This window comes from Sapajus apella, unplaced genomic scaffold (genome assembly GCF_009761245.1).
Source record: "Sapajus apella isolate SASKATOON/1434 unplaced genomic scaffold, GSC_monkey_1.0 scaffold62, whole genome shotgun sequence".
Lineage (NCBI taxonomy): Eukaryota > Metazoa > Chordata > Mammalia > Primates > Cebidae > Sapajus > Sapajus apella.
In genome coordinates, this window is record NW_022437002.1 from 14166659 (window position 1) to 14182865 (window position 16207).

The 16207-nt window shown below is 39.2% G+C and overlaps 1 protein-coding gene across 7 annotated transcripts in view; it reads right to left on the minus strand.

Moving 5' to 3' along the window:
* The window catches only part of FOXJ3 (forkhead box J3), a 176230-nt gene that overhangs the window by 11811 nt on the left and 148212 nt on the right, over positions 1-16207 (minus strand). For all 7 annotated transcript variants that reach the window (XM_032247160.1, XM_032247161.1, XM_032247154.1 and 4 more), the window contains 4 exons: positions 14804-14978; positions 10318-10734; positions 950-1051; positions 366-557 (listed from right to left, as the gene is read on the minus strand). In XM_032247160.1, the coding sequence (XP_032103051.1) occupies positions 366-557; positions 950-1051; positions 10318-10734; positions 14804-14978 (886 nt within the window). The remainder of the gene's footprint in view (positions 1-365; positions 558-949; positions 1052-10317; positions 10735-14803; positions 14979-16207) is intronic.

The following is a 16207-nucleotide window of genomic DNA, read 5'->3' on the forward strand; positions in this document are numbered from 1 at the left end:
CATTCTTAGGAAATACACAAGACACATGAAATCTGTACAAATTTAATTTCATACCTATGTTCGTATAAAAATGTAAGTAACTTCAATATATTTGTTTGATGACTTAGTAAAAGGTTAACGATTACAACAGTTAACTGTAAATAATAAAGCAATCATATAAATCACAACAGCAAAACACAGTCTCTTTACCTCAATTTTTCTAAGTTATGCCCTATATATAAATTATTTGCTTTCATTCATTTCTTATAAACAAAAATATGTAAACAGATCACTGTCACCATTAGTATCAAATCAAGTTAAGATAGTTACTAAATTTCGTATGAATGGGAAAATAAGAAAAATTAAGAAGATAACTAATACCATACCTGTTCCAATGTGTTGGGAAGGTTTTGTTGGATGCATGGCACCATGACAAACATTTTGCTGAACATTACTCTGTGAATGAATAAGGCCAGTTTGTGTAAAGAACTGATTAAGAGAAGAACAGAGATCAGCAAACTGAACCTGATCTAAAGACCAGTTCTTGAGATCTGCCTGTCTCATACTCTCCATCAGACCTATGAGGAAAGCATTAAAAATATGTTAGCACAGTTCTGCAATAAACATTGCAAGGAAAATAGCAAGACATAACTTTCTTCAGCCCTCAAAATTTCCACTCACCCTACTTTATAGTAGTGATGTGCCCACACAATAAAGAATTATCTTTTTAAATTATTCAAAGCCCAATTATTTTAAATGTAGCCAAATTTCGTTCAGAACTTGCCTGTGACCCTCTGCTTTAACAAATAGCCAAAATTACTCTAAATTTTACAAAATGTTTTTAAGCATACTACCAACTTCAAAAGAAATGCTATATAAGATGTTTCTCTGTACTACAAAGAAAGTTATAATCCAGAAGAGAAAACAGGATCATATGTATTTGGTTATATCAAAAAGAACCAACACTCACCTTGAAACTGTGAAAGGTCTACATCTGACCAATTAACACTGCTGGCAATTCGACAGCTTTCTTTTAGCATATCAAGTGTTGCATACCAATCATTTGAAACACCTATAAAAGTAATATTGACAACAGTGTAAATCCTGGAGAGTGAACGGGTGAAGAGTGGTAAGGAAAAATGATGAGCTGGCCTTATTCCTGAAATTGGGCGATCCTTGTCCAGTATTACAGGGGGATTTGTACCCATTATACCATGTGTTGGGCAATTTGCTCTGTGAGACAGGCAGAAAAGGTATTATTTCTCTCCTCCTTTTACAAGTAAAAGCAACTGAACCAAAGAGGTGACATAACTTAGCAAGGTCATCATGATGAACCTAAGACTTGAACCCAGGTCTTCTTAACTTCTAGTCTGGCAGCTTCCAAACTGCCATGTCACCTAGTAGTATCAAACTTGATACTGCTCTTTACACTATAGTATCAATAAGTAAACAGACGAGAAATGTAATGCAAATCAGTATTTTCCCCTTTGTGAAGTTCATTTTCCTGTCTTGTTTTGACCTTTAAAGATATGCTCTTCAGAACTTAGAGAGGGAGGTTCACATATAGAGGCAATGCACAGTATAATTTAATGCAATGACTTAAGGCAGATGGATTAGATCATATAGGAAGAGTAAATGCTTCTTCCAAGGCAACCTTAGGAGAAAAAATTTAACACAGTTCCCATGCCAGGCTAGTGAAGGAAGAAGGGTAAGATCTCTGTAAGAAATGCTGAGGAGGTCGATCCAAGATGGCTGAATAGCAACAGCTCTGGAGTGCAGTTCCCAGCAAGAACAATGCAGAGGGTGAGTGAACACTGCATTTCCAAACAAGTTATTACTACCCACAGACCAGGAAATTCCCGGGCTGAAAAGCACCATAAGTTTCAAGCATGGTTGTTTCAGCTGCTCCACACAAAAACTCACACAAATCTGGGTGGCCGTTTCAACTGGTGCCTGGGGCACCTGGAACGCCTGGGAGACAGAACTGCCCACTAAACTGAAAAAAAGGGGGGCTGAAATAGGGAGCCAGGTGATCTGGCTTGGCAGGTCCCATCCCCACAAAGACCAGCAATCTGAAACGCTCTGGATTGAGAGTTTTGCAGCAAGCGCAGATGGACCTGGTCGGTCCAGCATTGTTGGGGCAAAGGCATTCACCACTACCGAGGCAGTCCACCACTAACAAGACAGTCTGCCATTACTGAGGCAGTTCTAACTATGCCTCTATAAACAAAACAGCAAGGAAGTTCACACAGCAGCTAGGCAGAGCCCATGGCAGCTCAGCAACATCTCTGCTGGCAGACCATGACTAGGCTACCTCCTTGCTGGACAGGACAGCTCTGAAAAAAAGGTAGCAACATGTCAGGAACTTATAAATGAAGCCCCACCTTCCCAGGACAGAACACCTGGGAAAAAAGGCGGTTATAAGTTCCACTGCAGCAGACTTAAACGTACCTGCCCAGCATCTCTGAACAGAACAACGGAGCTCACAGATCAACACTTGAGCTCCTATAAGGGACAGACTGTCTCCTCAAGCAGCTCCCTAACCGCCATATATCCAAAGAGTCACTTCATAAAGGAGAGCTCAGGCTGACATCTGGCGGGTAACCTTCTGGGAAAAAATAAAAGAAGAAGAAACTGGCAGCAACCCTTACTGGTCTGCAGCCACCACAGGTGATCCCCAGGCAAGCAGGGTCTACAGTGGACCTCCAGCCGTCCTACAGCAGAGGGGCCTGACTGTTAGAAGGAAAACTAAAAAACAGAAAGAAATAACTTCATCATCAACAAAAAGGACGTCCACTCAGACCCCATCCGAAAGTCACCAACTACAAAGACCACAGGTAGATAAATCCACAAAGATGGGAAGAAACCAGCACAAAAAGGATGAAAACACCCAAACCCAGAACGCCTCTCGTTCTCCAAGGGATCACAACTCATCACCAGCAAAGGAATAAAGCTGGATGGAAAATGAGTCTGATGAATTGACAGACACACACTTCAGAAAGTGGGTAATAACAAACTTCTCTGAGCTAAAAGAACATGTTCTAACCCAATGCGAAGAAACTAAGAACCTTGAAAAGAGGTTTGACCAAATGCTGATGAGAATAAACAGCTTAGAGAAGAATATAAATGACTTAATGGAGCCGAAAAACACCACACAAGAACTTTGTGAAGTATTCACAAGTTTCAGTAGCCAAATCGACCAAGCAGAAGAAAGAATATCAGAGACTGAAGATCAACTCAGTGAAATAAAACAAAAAGGAAAGATTAGAGAAAAAAAGTGAAAAGAAATAAACAAAGCCTCCAAGAAATATGGGATTATGTGAAAAGATCTAATCTATGTTTGATAGGTGTACCTGAATATGATGGAGAGAATGAATCCAAGCTGGAAAACACTCTTCAGGATATTACCCAGGAGAACTTCCCCAACCTAGCAAGGCAGGCCAATATTTAAGTCCAGGAAATGCAGACAACATCACAAAGATATTCCTGAAGAAGAGCAACCCCGAGAAACATAATCATCAGATTCACCAGGGTTGAAATGAAGGAAAAAATGCTAAAGGCAGCCAGAGAGAAAGGTCAGGTTGCACACAAAGGGAAGCCCATCAGACTCACAGAGGATCTCTCAGCAGAAACCCTACAAGCCAGAAGAGAGGGGTTAGGGTTGGAATGGAAATCATAACAGTATCTCAGACCACAGTGCATTAAGTTAGAACTCAGGATTAAGAAACTAACTCAGAACCACACAACTTAATGGAAACTGAACAACTGGCTCTTGAATGTTGACTGGATAAACAATGAAATGAAGGCAGAAATAAAGATGTTCTTCAAAACCAACAAGAACGAAGACACAACATGCCAGAATCTCTGGGACACATTTAAAGCAGCCTCTAGAGGAAAATATATAGCAATAAATGCCAACATGAGAAGCAAGGAAAGATCTAAAATCAACACCCTATCATCAAAATTGAAAGAGCTAGAGGAGCAAGATCAAAAAAACTCAAAACCTTGCAGAAGACAAGAAATAACTAAGATCAAAGCAGAACCGAAGGAGATCGGAACACAAAAAACCCTTCAAAAAAAATCAATGAATCCAGGAGCTGGTTTTTTGAAAAGATCAACAAAACAGACAGACCACTAGCCAGAGTAAAAAAATAGAAAACAGAGAAGAATCAAATAGATGCAATAAAAAACTATAAAGGGACTATCACCACGGATTCCACAGAAATACAAACCACCATCAGAGATTACTACAAACAACTCTATGCACACAAACCAGTAAACCTGAAAGAAATGGATAAATTCCTGGACACTTGCACCCTCCCAAGCCTAAACCAGGAAGAAGGTGATACCCCGAATAGACCAGTAACAAGGGCTGAAGTTGAGGCAGCAATTAATAGCCTACCAACCAAAAAAAGCCCAGGTCCAGATGGCTTCACAGCCGAATTCTACCAGACATACAAAGAGGAGCTGGTACCACTCCTTCTGAAACTATTCCAAACAATCCAAAAAGAGGGAATCCTCCCCAAATCATTTTATGAAACCAACATCATCCTGATACCAAAACTCGGCAGAGAGTCAACAAGAAAAGAAAACTTCAGGCCAATATCCATGATGAACACAGATGCAAAAATCTTCAATAAAATATTGGCAAACTGATTGCAACGGCACATCAAAAAGCTTATCCATCACGATCAAATAGGCTTCATCCCAGGGATGCAAGGCCGGTTCAACATACGCAAGTCTATAAACGTAATCCACCACATTAACAGAACAAAAGACAAAAAACACATGATTATCTCAATAGATGCAGAGAAGGCCTTCAACAAAATTCAACAGCCCTTTATGCTAAAAACTCTCAATAAACTAGGCATCAATGGAACGTATCTCAAAATAATAAAAGCTATTTACAACAAACCCACAGCCAATATCATACTGAATGGGCAAAAACTAGAAGCATTCCCTTTAAAATCTGGCACTAGACAAGGATGCCCTCTCTCACCACTCCTATTCAATATAGTATTGGAAGTTCTGGCCAGAGCAATCAGGCAAAACAAAAAAATAAACGGTATTCAATTAGGAAAGGAGGAAGTCAAATTGTCTCTATTTGCAGACAACATGATTGTATATTTAGAAGACCCCATCGTCTCAGCTCAAAATCTCCTGAAACTGATAAGCAACTTCAGCAAAGTCTCAGGATACAAAATCTATGTGCAGAAATCACAAGCATTCCAATACACCAATAACAGACTTAAAGAGAGCCAAATCAAGAATGAACTGTCATTCACAATTGCTACAAAGAGAACAAAATACCTAGGAATACAACTAACAAAGGATGTAAAGGACCTCTTCAAGGAGAACTACAAACCACTACTCAAGGAAATAACAGAGGACACAAACAGATGGAAAAACATTCCATGCTCATGGTTAGGAAGAATTAATATTGTGAAAATGGCCATAGTGCCCAAAGTAATTTATAGATTCAACGCTATCCCCCATCAAGCTACCTGTGACCCTCTTCACAGAACTGGAAAAAACCACCTTAAACTTCATATGGAAGTAAAAGAGAGCTCACATAGCCAACACAATTCTAAGCAAAAAGAACAAAGCTGGAGGCATCATGCTACCTGAGTTCAAAGTATACTATAAGGCTACAGTAATCAAAACAGCATGGTACTGGTACCAAAACAGAGATACAGACCAACGGAACAGAACAGAGGATTCAGAGGCAATGCCACACATCTACAACCATCTGATCTTTGACAAACTGTACAAAAACAAGCAATGGGGAAAGGATTCCCTGTTTAATAAATGGTGTTGGGAAGGCTGGCTATGTGCAGAAAGCAGAAACTGGACCCTTTCCTGACACCTTACACATTAACTCCAGATGGATTAAAGTCTTAAACATAAGACCTAACACCATAAAAACCCTAGAGGAAAACCTAGGCAAAACCATTCAGGACACAGGCATAGGCAAGGACTTCATGACTAAACACCAAAAGCATGGCAACAAAAGCCATAATTGACAAATGGGATCTAATTAAACTTCAGAGCTTCTGTATAGCAAAAGAAACAATCATCAGAGTGAACCAGCAACCAACAGAATGGGAAAAAATTTTTGCAATCTACCCGTCTGACAAAGGGCTAATATCCAGAATCTACAAAGCACTGTAACAGATTTACAAGAAAAAAACAAGCCCATTCGAAAGTGGGCAAAGGACAGGAACAGACACTTTTTTCAAAAGAAGATATTTATGAGGCCAATAAACATATGAAAAAATGCTCATCATCACTGGTCATTAGAGAAATGCAAATCAAAACCACATTGAGATACCATCTCACGCCAGTTAGAATGGCAATCATTAAAAAATCTGGAGACAACGGATGCTGGAGAGGATGTGGAGAAATAAGAACACTTTTACACTGTAGGTGGGAGTGTAAATTAGTTCAACCATGGTGGAAGACAGTGTAGCAATTCCTCAAGGACCTAGAAATAGAAATTCCATTTGACCCAGCAATCCCATTACTGGGTATATATCCAAAGGATTATAAATCGTTCTATTATAAAGACACATGCACACGTATGTTCAATGCGGCACTGTTTACAATAGCAAAGACCTGCAACCCCCCCCAAATGCCCATCGATGATAGACTAGACAGGGAAAATGGGGCACATATACACCATGGAAGACTTGGCAGCCATGAAAAACAATGAGTTCATGTCCTTTGTAGCCACATGGATGAATCTGGAAACCATCATTCTCAGCAAACTGACACAAGAACAGAAAAACAAACACCACATTTTCTCACTCATAGGCGAGTGCTGAACAGTGAGAACACATGGACACAGGGAGGGGAGCACCACGCACTGGAGTCTGTTGGGTGGGAATAGGGGAGGGACAGCAGGGGGTAGGGAGGTTGGGGAGGGATAACAGGGGAAGAAATGCCAGATATAGATGACGGGGTAATGGAGGCAGCAAACCACATTGCCATGTATATAGGTATACAACAATCCTGCATGTTTTGCACATGTACTCCAGAACCTAAAGTGCAATAAAATAAATATATTAAAAGAAAAAAAAAAAAGAAATGCTGATGAATCCAGGTCAGGGCATTTCTAGTCAGAATTGGTACCCTCTGGTATAATGCCATCAGAAGAGTTTAAGACTCCACAGTCTGTCTGTCAGCAAAGCAGTCGTTAGAGGCCACACAGCAAGAGTTAACCTCAATGATGTCTCAGTGCTGAATGGAGGAAGAAAATTCTCCATTAAGTGACTGCTGTCAACCCACTCTGCTTCTAGGATCATCCCTAGATGGATAAAAATAAAGACCAATAAAAAGGGTTGGATGGTTTGTTTTTGTCACATCAAGGCAACTCTCATCTATATCAACTACTGGCTATTTCATTACAAAATTCTGCCAATTAAGGATTTTTTAAATAAACAATCAACTAGAGACAACATAACCCTGCCATGAAGCAAGTCATAATTTAGGGAATTTGTTGGGGGCTGGGAGATGATTAAATTAATGCCCCAAATGAGCCACAAACATGCAAGTCTACCAGACTCAGATCCTTTAGTTCAAGAAGAACTTCAAGGATAAGGAAGCCAAGGTTCAAAGGAATTACATAATTTAAGTCACTTAGGTAATACAACAGCCAAAGCAGTGCTAGAATTCAGATCTCTTGAGGTAAACAAAACTCAGGCAGTCAAAAGGTCAGGGTAGGAAAAAGGTTAACTGAAATGAAATTATGACCAGGAACTTGCCATGTCTAACGTGTTGTTGTGGGTGGGAGGAAAGGGAGGCTCCTTTAATAAATACTGACTTGGCAAATAAAAATAAAGCAAACTCTGCGGAGAATGGGTGAAACCCTATCCACTTGGTAAATGTCCACTAATTTTAGTCTTTTTAGAATAACTGGTGTTACAAGCTTTGAAATCAGACATGTCAGGATATAAACCCCAGTTGTACTGCTTACCACAGTGTGATCTTAAGCAAATTACTTAAAATTCTTTTAGTTGCCCTTTTCCTATACATAAAATGTAATCTATACTTGGTTTGGGAGGATAGCATAAGATAACGTATCTAAATTGACCAGTACATAATGGGCACTCAGACCACTTCCATTCCCTCTTCCGTCCATTCCTTCCTTATTAAAGACAATCTGCGCAGACTCATCTTATAAGAAGAAATGTATAATTCACAGAGAGGAATTATTACAGCCACAATGATTATTCCTAACTTCCCAAGGTAGAAGTCTATTTTCCTTCTCTGGTAAGCTACCATGTGTGTAACAGAACACTAAGGGCATACCATGGATTGTTTTCAGCTCTAACTGTACTTGTTTCTCCCTGGCAATCATTAGACTTGAGGGAAAAAAAGAGTATATTTAGAGAATCAGACTTGTACTGACACTCAGTCTCTACTTATTAGTCAATCCCTAAAATCATATTAAGAATAGACTTAAATTTCTGAAGAACATACCAACATTCAAAGATACACAATAATGATTAACTGGTAAGAAAAGAGTTTAAACTGTTATTACATAAGTTTTTCTCTAGGCATATATCTAAAAATCATTTCAAGGTGTTTAAGAAATATCTCATCAAGGTAGGATCCATATACAATTTTCAATTTTATTCCAGAGCCTACTTAGAATTAGCAACTAGGCAAACAAAATCAACTGTTAAACAAAAAATTAAAATATTTATTTGATAGATTTTTAAAATATGCATTGAATTTTGTTTGTTGTTATGGTAAAACAACAAGAAAGAAAAAATGCTATGAAGATGGCTTTAATTTCAGATTTTGGCCCCCAAATAACTTTATGAGTAACTGTGGGACAGAGAAGGAATGTGACATTAACACTTATCAAAGACTTACTAGGCTCCAGGTATACTAACTTCTACACTTTTTTTGTGGGGGGGGGGCGGGCAGCACAGGCAAAGTCTTACTCTGTCATCAGGCTGGAGGGCAGTAGTGCAATCTCAGCTCATTGCAACTCCCGCCTCCCAGTTTCAAGGGATTCCCCTGCCTCAGCCTCTTGAGTGGCTGGAACTATAGGCGTGTGCCACCACACCTGGCTAATTTTTTGTATTTTAGTAGAGACAGGGTTGTACCATGTTGGCCAGGATGGTCTCGATCTCCTGACCTTGTGATCCTCCCACCTTGGCCTCCCAAAGTACTGGGATTACAGGTATGAGCCACTGCACCCAGCCTGCTATATATTTTTATACGTTACCTAATTCTCCAAAAGAACTTACATTATTTTTTCCATTTGGTAAATAAGGAAATAGCTCCAGAAAATTTTAAGTATGATAAGTAAAGTTACAATATAAGAGACAGTATGCACTATTTAAAGCTCATTTTCTTGATAATAGTCTAAGTACCTAAAATAATGGTAAAAACTTTCCATCAGTAAATAAGAACCACCACTGTCTAGTATTTAAAAATCTTCCCTCTAAGATAAAAATCTCATTAGTGATATGGTTGGTAAGCAGACAGCCAGGCAAACTGAGGGAAAGACTTGCACTCTGCAAGACTCTAAGAGGCTCCATTTACCTTAGCATCTATGTCCATGGCACTCCTTTGGAGCTCCACAGTGTGAAGACTGCCTGGCCTGCAAGCAATGTCAGTTAAGTACCTCACCACAAACCGTCAAGACCTATCTTGAGAGCAACAGATTTTTTTTTCTTAAGTGGGATATGAGAACATTTTCTTCCTTTGCAACCTATCATTCTGAGATGAGATACTTGGCAGGAATAAGCAAAGAAAAGGAGATCATTCAAGAGTATAAAAATACAAAGTACTAGTCTAGGCATTTCTTATTTGTATTTTCAGTATGATCCTCATGACAGTACTGTATACTAGAATATTTTAGCTCCATTTATGTAGATAATAAGGCTAAAAGAAGTAAGTAACTTGCCCAAGGTCATAAGAGCCATAATGAGGATTCAAATACAGGTATTTTCCAACATAAACCTATACTTTCTATTCTATACCACACTGTGTCACAAGAAGAGTGTAGACTGCGTCTCATTCTCCTTTCAAATGCTCACGAAAACACTTTCAATGGGCAGAAGAACAAAATAAGAGTTAAAAGCAAAACCTGCAAGGGTTGCTGGGTTTGCCCCCATGTTGCTACAAGAAACTTTAATCAAGAAAATCACCCGTCAGTCTATGAATTAAATGAGTTACAACTATAGGATTATAGCAAGGAAACACACACACACAAACGGATGAAAAGAGGCTTTGGTAGCAAATACTACATGACCCCCAAATAACAAAGGGCAGATCCTGATTCACAGTTAGCCAAACACAAGCCAGGAGACGAAAACTTACCAGAATTACAGGATACCTGTTGTGGGGGTGGCGGTGCCTGATGTGTTAACGTCTGATGCTGATGGTTCGGATGGTGCTGTATATGTTGATGTGGAGAGGCATGCTGGGGGTGAGGGGACTGGAGCTGGCTGTGTTGCTGTGCGTGTGGTGCTGGGTGCGGGGAACGCTGCGGATGCTGCGGTAAACCATGTGGTCGATGGGGCGGATGTGGAGACGGCTGTGTGTGCATCTGGGGGTGAGACAGTGAGACTTGTGCAACCGAATTACTGCCCGTGGTGTTGAGGCCACTCCCATGACTGTTGGAAACGCTGCTTTGGTTGCTGTGTGGGTGAGTGCTCACTGTACTGCTGGGAGAGTGCTGATAGGAACATGAAGTGTGCGACTGCTGGGAAGACTCAGGAGGGATGTTCATCAAACCTAAAAACAGTCAGAGAAAGCAAGAGCACTTATGGTCAGATTTCAGTTGTATTTTATGACAAACATTTGCAAAACTGTTAACATAAGAAAAGCATAGGATGCCAGGAAGCAACACTGTTTCAATTTAACAAATGCTTATGGAACATCACTACACTAGGCTCTGGGGTTATTGAGAAGATAAATATAATTGCCCAGCCTCAAGTGGAAGAGACAGACATTTAACAAGGTTATGACCAAAAACATAAGTACTAAAGCTAAAGTATACAGAGGATTATGAAAAGTTTGCTCCTTGTCTGTTCAGCTAGGAGGAGGCTCAAAATATAGAGAAGTCTTTTGGGGGTGGGAGGCAGAGTTTTGCTCTTGTTGCCCAGGCTGCGGTGCAATCTAAGCTTGCTGCAACCTTCACCTCCCGTGTTCAAGTGATTCTCCTGCCTCAGCCTCCCAAACAGCCGGGATGATACGCATGTGTCACCATGCCCGGCTAATTTTGTATTTTTGGTAGAGACGGGGTTTCTCCCTGTTCGTCAGACTGGTCTCGAACTCCCAACCTCAGGTGATCTGCCCACCTTGGCCTCCCAAAGTGCTGGGATTACAGGTGTGAGCTACCACACTCAGCAAGAAGCCTTTCTTTTAAAGACAGTGCCTGAATTGAGTCTTAAAAGGTAAGTAAATATTAGGGGAAAAGTTGTTGAGGTCACAGCCCGGATGGCTCTCCGAAGACATACAGACCAAGGCTTTGATAGAAGAGGAGGGGAGAAATAAAAGCCCAGTGATTTCTGATCTCTTCTCAATGGCTACTCCAAAAACTTTAAGGCTGAAAGTGGCTAGGATTCTTATGACTAAACAAAACAAGGTAGCCATCTCCACTATTCTTTTTCATTATTCCTATGGCATATTCTTGAGTCACATTAAAAAGTTTAGGGGTTAAGAGTGTAAACTTTACAGCATCATAAAGTAGCTATTCTCTGCATTGACATTTACACTCTAACTTTGGAAAGTTATTTAACCTCTCCAAGCCACAGTTCCCTCAACTATAAACAATAGCACCTACTTCACAGAGTCATTATGAAGGATTAAATGCCACAGTGAAGGTACAAGCTGCAGGATGAACTCAATAAATGTTAGCTGCCACAATGATGATTAAGCTAAAAGTGTTTAATGTTAAAGATAATATATGTTTGGTTTGCAGGTAATCTTATTGCAACATTTGGTCCTATGTAACTAGACTATTTTCAAATCCCAAAGGGTGGCCCATGCAACATTATGCTGAACCAAACATTAAAAAAATTTCATTAAATAAAAAAACCCACAAGATAATATCAATCAGTAAAAGAATCAAACTTTTTAAAAAGATAAAATTATTCTCATATTTATCATTAGTAGTAAAATTGTATTTGAGTACATTGCCAGATAATCTTAAAAGCTACCAAGTTTTTACAGGCAGAAGAGTTAATAAAAGTTCTTGCCTTGGCCCTACAAAATTGTCATGTAGAAGGAATCTATAGGGTTATTACTGTAAGATCAAAGAAAGCAGTAATTTCATTATCAATTTTCAATAAAATCCTAGCATATTATAAGAGAACCAAGGTCTCATCTATATCAACATTTTCAACCTCAAATAATTTTTAAATAAAAGAAAGCAAAATATCTCTCCAGAGGCCCAATATATAAAGCTGGTAGATATAATAAAGTTGTTTTTTTTTTGAAGCTGGGGAAGGAATCTTACTAGGTCTACGCCTGCATTTGCACATTTCTCCTCCTACAGTCCCTAAGATGTTTACAAAAGCCAAGGCCTCTGAAGAGAACAATGTGAAAATCACTGATCTAATCCAATCCTCTTTATTGTACAAATGGGGAAACTGAGGTCCAGAGATGAGAAGTTAATTCAGTTGGCTTTATGGTAGAACCTGGACTAGAACCCAGAATTCCTATTGATGTTTTTTTTTTTAAAATAGCATGATGGAATGGAATTATGGGCTTCAGAAATTGTCATCACTGTTATCTCAAAGCTCTTATTTTTCTGTTATGAATACCAAGATTGGATTTGCTTAGCAAAGTCTTCTATTAGTTCTTTTTACACTTTTATAGATAAAAAGCTTAAGTTAAAAGCTGAGAAAACATATCAATCTTACTTTAAACTCAAATACTAACCAGAAAAAGCCACTTCACATACACATTATCAATATTCATCAATATAAACAGTATATAACATAACTGTTACGTATAACACTAGTATATAATATTAACATTAACTGACGTTAAGTATTAAAATGCAAACAGTATAAAGACAAGGATTTCTGTTTATTTTTGTTCACTGCTGTGATTATGTAAACTTTCTGAGTTGGGGTGCTATAGTTTGAATGCATGTGTTCCTCCAAAATTCCTATGTTGGAACTTAATCTCCCAGGTGATGGTGTTTGTTAAGAAGTGGGACATAGGCCAGGAGCAATGGCTCACACCTATAATCCCAGTACTTTGGGAGGTGGAGGCGGGTGCGAGGTCAGAAGTTCAAGACCAGCCTGACCAACGTGGTGAAACCCCACACTTAATAAAAGTACAAAAAATTAGCTGGGTGTGGTGCCAGGCACCTGTAACCCCAGCTACTCGGGAGGCTGAGGCAGAGAATTGCTTGAACCCAAGGGGCGGAGGTTGCAGTGAGCTGAGATCACGCTCACTCCAGCATGGGCGACAGAGCGTGACTCCTTCTCAAAAAACAAAAAAAAAAAAAAAAAAGTGGGACCTTTAGGAGGTAATTAGGGATTAGGCCTTACAAAAGGGATTGAGAGAACTAGCTAGTCACTTTTTGTCCTTCTATGTCTTCTGCCACAGGAGGACACAGCGTTCAGATCCATGTGAGAACACAGCTAAAAGGCACCATTTATGAATGAACAAGCCCTTGACAGACACCAAATCTGCTGGTTCCTTGATCTTGACTTCCCAACCTCCTGAACTGTGAGAAATAAACTTCTGTTGTTTATAAATGACCCATTCTAAGGTATTGTAACACAGCAGCAGGAAACATGGGGTACAAAAAGTTAATGTGCCAAACAAGTAACTAGGAAATGCTTCAACAGTAGCGTTCCCAACAATTTCTGACTAGTTGTCTTTGGGGAAAAGATCATGTGACATCTTTATCCTCTGATTAAAATTAAACCAGCAGCTAATGGTACAAGAACATATTACAGCAAGAATCTAGCATTTGGTCGAGATGTAACAGTGCATCCCAACTAAAGTCACTTTTAATATTAAAATCCGACTTAAGTATATTGTGTAACACAATGACCCAGAGTTTACCAGTAGCTGATGTATTAACTTGTAAGTGTCACACACAAAATCAAAAATTTGGTGCTACCACATTCCGATAGCTATCTCTTTTTGCTAATACCAGTCAGAACAAAAGCAAGGGACAATCTACTCTTGTGGTGCAACATTCACCACTCAAACACTTCATATGCCAGATATTACTAATTAATAGAGTAGTCTTTCCCATATGGTATAGATGCAGGGTCAGAATTCTTTAATACAGTGCTCCTGGATGCCACCAGTAAACAAGTAAGTAGGCATGCAAGATGAAATTTATCTGCCATTTTTGGGCTATGATATAAAGAGAACATAGTAAAGGCACAAAGATCAAACTATAATTATCTGATTCTTATTGTCATGATAATATTCTAAGATTAAGAGTATAACAGCTGTCATGTGAAATAATTTTAAAACCTTAATAAAACTAGCCAGGCGAGGTGGCCCACGCCTGTAATCCCAACACTTTGGGAGGCCAAGGTGGGCGAATCATCTGAGGTCGGGAGTTTGAGGCCAGCCTGGCTAACATGGTAAAACCCTGTCTCTACTAAAAATACAAAAAACCTAGACGGATGTGGTGGCGCAAGCCTGTAATCCCAGCTACTCAGGAGGCTGAGGCTGGAGAATCTCTTGAACCTGAGAGAGGCAGAGGTTGCAGTGAGCCGAGATTGCACCATTGCACTCCAAACTATGTGGCTGAGTGAGACTCCATCTCAAAAAATAAATAAATAAATAAAACTGTTATAAAAAAGGTTTTAAGAAAACTCACCTTGCTGACTAAGTGACTGCTCAAAAACTGACTTGTAAAGGCTCCGAAATGAGGCACTAAGATCTTCAAAATTATATTCTGAGAAAAGTAGTTGCTTGTCTCTTTCTGGAAGGTTGTACTGTGGCTGCTGCTGAGAAGTTAATGATTGAGAGACTGATTCTGGATGGCTTGTCACCTAACATTAAAAGAAAACACAACTAATTCAGTGTCTCTACATTACAAATGGCTTATGATATAAAATATATAACCGAAAACAGTGCCAACACTGAAATTCAAAGAAAATAACTCTTCTGTCTTAGGCTTTCCCATTGTCTGTTAAAGCATAAAGAACAGAAAGCAAAACAGTTAAAGTGAATCTTGAAGAACTGTAGAAATCTAACCCAACCTCCATATTTCACAGAAGGGAAAGAAAGACTTCAAAGAAGTTAAATAACTTGCCTAAGATCACACAAATAAGTGATGAGTTAGGCCTAGAATCCTTCTGGCTTTCTATAGAATCTTCAATCTTGATTTCTACAAAAGCAATTTTATCTCAAACTCCACTAACTATAAAGCTACTAATATTTCTTTCATTTATTCAATTAATTTTTTAGTATACAAACCCAAATACTGTGAGTACTATGAGTCAGATGTATGGCTCTGCCCAAAGCAACAAGGAGCTTAAATGTGCCTAACTCTTCATTTCCAGGCAAGACTTATCTTTAAAAGCAGCAAAACTAGAGACAAAATTAATAAAAGATAATCATTTGTATTTCTTAAAGACTACATACTATATGAAAGGGTGGTAAATTACCATTTGTTTAGTGTTTTGAAAAATTAAGGTATGAACACTGACTAGAAACTTATGTAGCCATTCAAAATGATGCTCATAAGGAATCTGCAATAAAATGGAAAAAGATGAATTTTACACAGGAAAATGTCTCCACCACTGGCACCCTAATGACCTTACACATGTCCACACAAACCATGCAGGCAAGGCTGGCTCCATGGCAGGATGACCTAAGCCTTGGTGGAACACCTGTGATTATTTTGGAACAAGTGTTCTTATGAGGAGAAAATTCTCATTAGCCCTCTTGTCTTACAGGAGATGGCCATGGGGCAATTACACATCCACTTTTCTATCTTGTGAGAGGTTGCCAAAAAAGAGTTTCTCATCTATCTCCCTGGCTGAGTGAGGCATGGGACTTTCTGCCTTACTCCCTTAGGGTACAGCTGCAGGTTATAAAACTGCTTGACTGTCCTACAGAATTTGTTCCTCTATTACAGAGTGAGCTACTACTCGAGTTGTCTATCATTTGGTACTGTTATGTGGGATGTAGGGAGTTGACATCATGCTAACCTAGTTTATACTGTCTATATAAGCAATAAAAGTATCTCAATCCATGTGGGCTCATTGTGGCCTTA